Source organism: Pygoscelis adeliae, unplaced genomic scaffold (assembly GCF_000699105.1).
Source record: "Pygoscelis adeliae isolate BGI_AS28 unplaced genomic scaffold, ASM69910v1 Scaffold71, whole genome shotgun sequence".
Lineage (NCBI taxonomy): Eukaryota > Metazoa > Chordata > Aves > Sphenisciformes > Spheniscidae > Pygoscelis > Pygoscelis adeliae.
The window spans coordinates 4,941,280-4,950,167 of NW_008824356.1; the positions used below are offsets into that span (position 1 = coordinate 4,941,280).

At 55.5% G+C, this 8,888-nt stretch overlaps 1 protein-coding gene across 1 annotated transcript; it reads left to right on the forward strand.

Moving 5' to 3' along the window:
* Positions 1–29: 29 nt before the first annotated feature.
* VRTN (vertebrae development associated) lies at positions 30–4,743 on the forward strand. The gene is made up of 2 exons (XM_009319385.1): positions 30–64; positions 2,715–4,743. Exons 1-2 carry the CDS (start codon positions 42–44, stop codon positions 4,741–4,743), a joined length of 2,052 nt encoding a protein of 683 aa, XP_009317660.1. The 5' UTR covers positions 30–41.
* Positions 4,744–8,888: the final 4,145 nt, after the last annotated feature.

Genomic DNA, 8,888 nt, shown 5'->3' on the forward strand with positions numbered 1-8,888 from the left:
GGAGCGTTTTTGGGGCTCGCTGGGGGAACTTGCACTACTGGATGCCACCAGCCCATCAGTTTAGGTGAGGGAACGTGATCTGCAAGTGTTTGCTTATCTGTTACAATGCAAAAGCAGCCAGGTTAGGTAAAACCTCCTTTATCAGTGGTGAAAAGCTCCCTCGGTTACCTCTTGGTGCTGAGGCAGTTTAGGGAGCACTTGTCTGTCGTGTTCAGCTGGCTTTACTGGGGGTGTGTGGGGAAAAAATGTTCCCTTTGCAGCAAGTCGTCTGTGTTGAGAGCTGCTGGGTTTTATCCAGTGATGAACCTAAGCCCCCAGCTTGGCTGACTTCTGTTTCTGATTTTCCTGGCCCCTCTCCACCCTGCCTCGGGAGCTCATCTGTGCTGTTTCAGCTGTGGGTTTTGCCTTAGGATTGCTTTTGAGGTCCTGTTGCTCTGGGCAGCAGGAGCTGGCAGTGACATTGAGGCTGTGGGGTTATTGCTGAAGAAAAGGATTAAGTCCTGTGCCTCCAGCTCTCCCTCTACCCCCACCTCCCCCCCAAGCTATAAGGGGGTGGGAAATGCCCAACAGGCCATAAAGACCAGGGTTGTTGCTGATGCTCCCTAGCCTGTGTTGGGTCCTCACCCCCTCCAGGGGAAAAGCTTGTCTTGCCTTTCCTGGCTCTGCTGATGGGAGAGTGCTCACTTGGGCTGTGGGGGCTGAAAGGGGAGGCGGCAGCAGCTGCTGCAGGAGGAGGTGGTGGGCCCTGAAAGAAGGCAGGCCACGCAGAAGGAGAACTTGGGCTCTGCTAGCCCTGCAGCTCTCCCGAGGGATACTTCTGCTTCAGGTCCTCGAGCACATGTTGTTCACCACAGACCTAGTCAAAACACTGCTCTGCAGAATAACTTTCTATGAACCTCCAGGAGAACAAAAATACAGACCTGACCTGAAGTGACAACCCCATACTTGCTCAGACCAGGATTTTAGAACAAGTTTATCTCCCCTGCTTCACAGCTGTGTGTGTTCTCCTGCATTGTCCCTGATACCTGATGCCCCACAGCTGTGGGAACAGCTGTAAGAGGGCCCTGGCCTCTGACATGCAGGAGACCATGGAGGAGCTTGGAGCAGGGGAAGGGCCTGCTGACTAGCTATGGCCTGATGAAAGGCAAGGGGCAGCAGCACAGAGGCTCCATGTGGTGAAGTAGTCAGGATGTGGCCGTGTGATTGTGTGGCACCTTGTTTCGTTTGCTGTTTGTTCATGGCCAGGGGCTGTAGATGCTACAGCAATAACAACCTTATCTGCAGCAGGGCACACGGCTGAGAATTGGGAGAGGTCAGGCAGGACATCTGCTTTACTGCAGAGCTGCCGCTTTTCCTGCCTGGCTCTGCTGTTTCCCCATCTCCCTGCAGAGCTGTGAGTGCATAGTGATACTTGTGTTGTGAGAAGGTGGGTCTCTGGCTGGGATGTGAATCAGGTATACTACAAAGTGATGCCTTACATGTTGGGGGTGGCATGTGAATGAGCCTTAGGAGAAAATGGAGGAGATTAGGTTCCCTAGTTGAGTGATGTGTTGTGGTCCCTGGGGAAAAAACTGGTTCAAGAGGGAGAGACTGGGCTGGCTGGGGTGAGGGGCCTGAGCTGGCTAGTGGGGAAAAGGTGCTGAAGAGGGTTGCACTGACAGAGCTGGATCTTGCGGTAAGGACCATGCAGTCATCATGAAAGCTCCTGGAGTGGCGGGGGCAGAGCCATGTAGGTGTCAAAAAGCTAACAAAGAAGGGAATGCAGGTTTGACCCTTTGGATTGCCTGAGTGGGAACTGGTGTGTGGAGGAAGGGAGGAAGGACAGGTCTGGGACTGGCTCAGGCTCAGGCAGGGAAGAGGGCTCCACACAGCCTCTGAACTACCCACCCAGCACTCACGCTCCATCTGCACTTTTGGGTTGCCTCCTGCCTGGTAGCTTGTCTAGGAGAAACCCTCCTTTTGCAGCTGAGAAGCTGGTGGTATGTGTCTGCTGAGCAGCAAGTGACATCTAGTGTCAGCTCAGGCAGCAGTAACGTGGCTTGGGCTGGCTCTGGCTGTTCCTCTCATCCCAGGTTCTGTGACAGCAGTTTTCGATGCATGCAATGGGTTGCGCCTGCAATGCCCTGCTCTGAGAGAGGGGGCAAGCTCCTTGCCCCTTCTTCTGTTGGGCTTGAACACCTTGAGCCAGGTCCCTCCATACCTCCACGCAGTGTTGCTGTGTCACAGGTCACTTCCTGCAGAGATGACAAACGTTTCCCCCTTGAGGCTTTCTTCTCTCTGGGTGCTGGTAGCGGGGTGGTAAAATGAAAGGGATGGAGCTACTGGTGGGAGAGATGGGTGTAAGGGTGAGGCTGGGTGCAAAGTCAGATGTACAGGAGTAGGAGGTGACCTAGCTTCCCACCCCGCTGGATGCAGTCACCCCTTAGTTTCACCTAGACGAGTGTCTCTGGAGGTTGTGTGCCATGTGTGCTGCCCACAGGAGGTCACTGGAGAGCAAGCTGAGCCCATGTCCCTGTCCCAAGTCTGCCTGTGGGGACCCAGGCTTCCTTCTTTGTCCTTGGGAGTGTGGGTGGAGGGTTAGCAGTGGCCTTTCCTCTACCCTCTTCCCTTGTCTTGTCCTTTGGGAAGAGCTGGATCTGGAGGCCAGCCCCTGGCAGTCTGGAGCGTGCGCTGCCTTCATCTCTGGTAACTTCTTTCTTTTTGCCATCCTTCAGGATGATCCAGCGGCACCAGCTGGTGCAGTCTGTGCTGCAGGAGCTGCAGGAAGCCACCGAATGCTTTGGTCTGGAGGGCCTCACCAGTGCTGCACTGGAGGCAGAGAGGACCCTGTCATCTTTCTCCCTGCCTGGCTATTGTGGGAGGCAGTTCCAAGAGGAGCTGGAGGTTGACCGGGTAGCCAGGAGCCTCTATCCTGAGGATGCCCCAAGTAACATGCTGCCTCTGGTTTGCAAAGGTGAGGGGAACCGCCTCTTTGAGGCTGCCAGCGTGCTGCTCTGGGGCAACCCCAGCCTCAGTCTGGAGCTGCAGGTGCGTACGGTGGTGGAGATGCTGCTGCACAAGCAATACTACTTGAATGGCATGATCGACTCCAAGGTGATGCTGCAGGCTGTCCGCTACTCCCTCTGCACTGAGGAGACCCCAGAGATGACCAGCCTCCCCATGGCTATCCTGGAGGCCATCTTTGATGCTGATATCAAAGCTACTTGTTTTCCTGGCACCTTTGCCAACATGTGGCACGTCTATGCTCTTGCCTCAGTACTGCAGTGTAACATCTACTCCATCTACCCCATGAGCAACTTGAAGATCCGGCCCTATTTCAACCGGCTCATCCGGCCCAGGAAGTGTGGCCCACGAACCTCCACACTCCACATCATGTGGTCAGGGCAGCAGCTCTCCCGGCAGGTCTTCAAAGCGCAGTACTTTGTGGCCGTGGTTGGCCTGGAGGAGCTAGAACCCACAATGCCTTCGCCAGAGCCTCCTGTCCAGCCCATGAAGACCCTTGAGCTGCTGAACAGTGACCCCCAGCTGACCTACTCCAACCTGCGTGACCGGTACAGCATTACCAAGAGCACCTTCTACCGCTGGAAGCGCCAGTCTCGTGAACACCGGCAGAAAGCAGCTGCCAGGTTTGCAGCTAAACACTTCCTCCAGTCCTGCTTTCAGGAGGGCAATATAATCCCCCTCCAGCACTTCCGACAAATGTTTCCAGAAATTTCCCGATCCACGTACTACGCCTGGAAGCATGAGATGCAGAGCATGGTCAATGGTGATGCCTCTGCTCTGGCTGAGGCCCATGGGTTGCAGGAGCTTCACAGGGATGTCCCAAAAAAGGCTGATGTGGATGAGGCAGCAAATTCAGGGGGGAGCTTAAGATCCCCAAGTCCTTCTCTAGACCCCATCCAAGCAGGAATCTTCATGCAAGGAGCCAAATCCTACCTGGAGAAATGCATTTCTATGAACACTCTGGTGCCTTACAGGTGCTTCAAGCGCAGCTTCCCTGGCATCTCCAGGTCCACTTACTACAACTGGCGAAGAAAAGCAATCAAGGAGAACCCCAACTTCAAACCCCCCCAGACTCCCTTGGTTAACCAGAAACCTCTAGCGATAGGAAAGCCATTCCTGCAGTTGAAGCCAAGCAGCGTGCCTGTTAGGAAGAGGCTGAACGGAGACCGGCCAGCACCCAGGAGTCTCCTGCAGCTCAAACCCTCTTTGTGCTGGAGAAAGCAGCTGCGAGATGTGGCCAGGAGGCAGGTCCAGCAATGGCGGCTGCCGTTCTGCAAGTACCGCCTGCGCTACCCATCTCTCTCGTCCACAGCCTACTGGTTTTGGAAGGGCAGTGGCCAGGCCCTTGGGCAGCATCGCCTGCCCTGGACCGGCTCTGGCCGGCCATTGAGCCGGGTGGCTTCCCTGGCACCTCTGAGAGCAGAGCCAGGCCTCAAGCCCCAGTGCCACATGGAGGTAGCCACCAAGCACCTAGATAAGCCAGTGCCAGCCACGCCATACAACACCACCATTTCGAGCTATGCCATTTCAGAGAGAGCCAACAGCCGGATGTTTGTGATGGATGTAATCGCCACTGCCCAGTTCAAGGCACAGGCCAAGCTGTTCCTACAGCAGCGCTTTGAGTCGAAGACCTTCCCCACCTACAAAGAGTTTAGTGCCCGCTTCCCGCTCACGGCCCGTTCCACCTATTACATGTGGAAGCGTGCCCTGCACGATGGGCTGACGCTTGTGGATGCCTGAGTGCTTGTTGCCAGCTGGCTTGGCCACAGCTCCTCTGCTGACGTGCCCTTTGGCTCTCTGGTGGGGTGCCTGGGCTGGGGCCCCGCTCTAACTTTTGTTCTGGTTTGGTTTGGTTTCATTTTGTTCCTAGTCTCGGGCTTTCTTTTCTGTGTGGTTCAATCAGGTATGGGAGTGTCCTTGCAGTGCCCATTCCCGGAGATGGGAGGAGTGGAAAGAGAAGGCACTGAGCTGCCCCAAAGGAGGGGCCGGGGGCTTGTGCCCTCTTTGTGCTCGGAGGGTGAGCAAGGGAGGCACTACTGTGCCGGTGTCACAGGATGCTGCCGGGCCTCTTGAGACGGAGGATGTGAAGGTCTCTCTGCCCCAGGCACTTGCTTGAATGAGTAATGTGGATGTGCAGGACAAGGTGGAGGTGCCCAGCATCCCCTCAGTGAGCAGAGCAGCTCTGGCTCAGCTGTGGGTGAGGAGGGGCTTGGGGAGTGCTCAGCTTTACAGGAGGAGCATCTTTGATCTGTGTTCTTCCCAGCTAAGGAGAATAAAAGTTTCACTTGGGGTCAGCACTGATGCCACCTTGGCTTTCTGGCTCTAAATACTTGCCCCTGGCTGCCCTGATCTTCCCGAAGGGGACCAGAGGCTGGTAGAGGAGGGGACTTGTTTGTGTCCCCACTGTAGTCTGTGTGCTGGGAATGCTAAACTGAGAGCTGGTATACTTTGCAGGCTCTGGAGAAGCTGTCCCTGACCTTTCTGGTCTTGTAGCAATAACCTTCCACACAATCCTTTACTCTCTCACAGCTGGCAGCTGCCTTACTTTCCTAGGGTCTCTTTTTCCTGGTGCCTGGGAAAAGGCAGAGAGACCAAACCTTGTGTGCCCAGTGTCCCTGTGTCCCCTGTGCCATGCTGCAAGCTGAACGCAACGTGGGTGTCTCCTTGCAGCAAGCCTAGATGCATATATCTCACTTGTAAGAAACCAAAGCAATAAAGACTCTTCCACTCCTAGTCCTGTGTGGCTTCTTACTCTTGCTTGTGTGATTTCTGGGCAAGGCTTCCCTGCCCCTGCTTTCTAAAACTGGCTTGTGGGCAGGGAGAGCCTGCGCACACCTCAATCCTTGCTCCTGTGAAGGTCCTCTTCTGCTTCCTGGGACCTGGGGGGACCAGGTGCTTGGTGGTGCTCTGGAGGCCTGGCAGGGGCTGTGCTGTCCCTGGCAAGAGGCCAGGACTCGCCTCCCAGATCGGATGCAAGGCTGGGGATGATGCAGTGGGCACAGCTCTATGTGACAGCGGTGAGGTGGTGGCAATGTCTGAGATGTCAGCAGGTGGTCATGCCCTGAAGTGGTGGTGCTGTACTGGGAGGCTGAAACCAGCCCCAACCCTTGGAGTGTAGGGCTGTGGGGGTCCCTGCCTGCCCAGGCTCTGCTGGGGGTTTCCAAAAAGCCTTGTCTCCTTAGTGTATGAGCTCCCCTGGGGTGCCTGCCAGCATGGCTGTGCAGGGCTGAGCTATAGGGGGTCTGGGGCTGGCTGCTACCACTGAGGAGGGTGGTGACAACTGCAGTACCTGCTCTTATTTCCTGCAAAGCTGCTGGGAGTTGGAGCACCCTACAAATGTGAGGGGAGAGCCTCTTGAGCCCTGCACCTGTAAGATCAGTCCCTGAGTCTAGATCTAACAGCAGGGCTGAGTCTTGTCTTTTTACCCTCAGGCCTTTGCAGGGGGATAGGGAACTTTAGTGACCTTGTTAGGAGTTGAGATACAATAACATGCTCCCCCTCCCAGCCTTGCTTGCAAATAACTTATTTTTCTTTCTTCAATATGTCTGGGACCTCTCAGTCCCTACTGCTCCAGATGCAGTCTGGCTTCACTGACCACCAACCTCTTAGGCAGAGGGGGACCTGTGCTACAAAGCCCTGCTGAGCTTTCCTGGGGATCAACCTGCTTGAGAAAGGGGGGCTCAAGGTCATCCTGTGGCATCCTTGGGCCTGAGCTGTGTGGTGGAGCAGTGCTGAGCTAGCGGGGCATCTCTTCAGATACCACTTAGCTGCATGTCCTTGGTGCTGGTGGGTTCTCACCACCACCTATCCACCCCAGTGTACCCTGTGTGGTCCCAGAGGAGGGGATCCAGGGCAGCGGGTGCCCCAGGGAGGGAGGCATGTGGGGAGCTTAGAGCTGCCGAGCAGCGCTTTGTGCTGCTGCAGAGAGCCCTGGGCACCTGGGCTCTGTGTGTCAGGAAGTAATTGGAGTAATTAGCTGCCAGCGACTTCTCACCAGCAAACTCCTCCAAAGGAGTAAGCTGGTAATTACTCCAGAATGATTACCCGTGTCTCCAAACTGCCGGAGGCTGGAGATAGCTGCTTTTGGTGGTCAGCGGTGGCTGCAGCAGTGGCAGAGAGACCCCCGAAGTGTGCCCTTTGTCGGCTGAGCCGAGGGAAGGAGCAGGGAGGGTGGGTTTTCTGACTGTGGGTGCTAACGCAGGCCCCATGTGGGTGGCCCTGAGGCTGAGGCAGACTGTACCTGGCAGCAGGGCAGTGGCCAGGGCATCCATCGGCATGGCACGGCACGGCATGGTGGGTGGCTGCCAGCTGCTCCTGGGGGCAGGTGGGCATCAGGAGAGCCTGGAGGAGTGTCTGTGGTGGGAGGTACCTGGTGCTCTGCAGGGTGGAGGTATGGCTTCTCCTGCTTCCCATCACCTGACTCTCCCTGAACTCTGGGGTGCAGTTGCAGGATGAATCTCACCCGGGTGCTGGCCTTGGGCTCTCTTTGCCCATCCTCCACCACCCCCTTGCAAGACATTTTTGAGGAGCCCTGGTGAAGAGGTCTAGGTGTGATGGTTTTTTTGCCCTTAGCTGGGTACCTGGGTGGGGCATGGTGGGAAAATAATACTCATCCCTCTGAGGGGTTTTACAAGTGCCCTTATGTTTCTCCCTCCCCAAGCCTTGATGGCAGCAGGGTCATGGTGGGTCTCTGCCAGTTGGGACTGCCTAAATGGTGGGTGCTTGTTATTTACTGATTTAGTTAGTGGCTGAGCAGAGTTTAATTGGGAGGGAAACTGTAGCACTCAATTCATACCCATCACGCTGGGAGACGAATTTGAGGCGGCCCCACGCTGCCAGGCACCGGCTGATAAATCTCTCCGTTGCATGTGTGGAGCAAGGTTTAGCTCAGGTGCCACCCGAACTCCCTTTCAGGCAGGTGGTTAAAAGCACCGACCCCAGCAAAGATGGACATGGAAAGGCAATTGAAATGCAGAGGCTGGGGGACTGCAAAGCCTGCAGGGAACAGCCCCCCGCCTGCATGCAATTTAGGGCTCTGCTCTGCCACTGATGCACCCAGTTCGTGTCCATGGGAGGTGGTTTGCAGGTGCAGGAGCTGGGTGACACAGCACAGCGGAGCCTGCCTGGATGCCGTGCCAAGGGCATGGTTTAGTATGCCCAAGCGAAGCTTTGAGGCACTTAGCTGGTACGTGTTAGCTCAAGCACCAGTTTGCCTCCAGATATTACACAAACAGATGGTTTGTCAGTGCAAAGAGCAAATAGTATTGGTCTTAAAGGCATCTCAAGGTAGTGAAAGGGTTGGGGTTTGCAAGACAGCTCCTGTGCTTTGCTAGGAGTAGTGATGTAGCAGCGGCGGGAGGACAGAAAAGTCAGTGCCACCGTTCAAAACTGTTCCTCAGCTGACAAAGACAAAAGCCATTCATTATCAAGAATATCTATGTGGGGAGGGGAGGAAAGAAGATGAGGAGAAAAAGGAAAAAAGGGATCTTTGGGATCAATCCCCTGAGTAAGCCCCTCCATAGGTCTGGGCTACAACCCAGCTGTTGAGACGAGAGTCCTTTTCCTTCTGGTGCCCCCAGGGTATTTGTGGGAAACATCTGCTTCTGTCCAGCAGGTTACAGCAGCCACGGCCATGTCCCTGTGCTCCTACAGCCCTCTCTGCCTCCTTCCCGTTAAAACCGATCTCTCTCACGCGCTGTGGCTGAAAATGTCTCCCGGAGTCCAGCTGTGGCCCACCACTGCCTTGCCATTGTCCTTCATGAATATTTTTCCTGAACCAATTTGCCCTGTAGATGTTCACGTCAGATCTGCCTTTTTCATGCTGGAGCAATGGCTCAGGCCTTTCCCTGGTCCCTGCCAGCCAAGGAGCTCCCTGCCTGCTGCAG

What these genes read in the sequence shown, in the direction of transcription:
- VRTN (XM_009319385.1), top strand. Translation starts at nt 42, where the DNA reads ATGCCACCAGCCCATCAGTTTAG. An exon ending in CCACCAGCCCATCAGTTTAG is followed by an intron (nt 65 to 2,714) that starts GTGAGGGAACGT and finishes GCCATCCTTCAG; the next exon opens with GATGATCCAGCGGCACCAGC.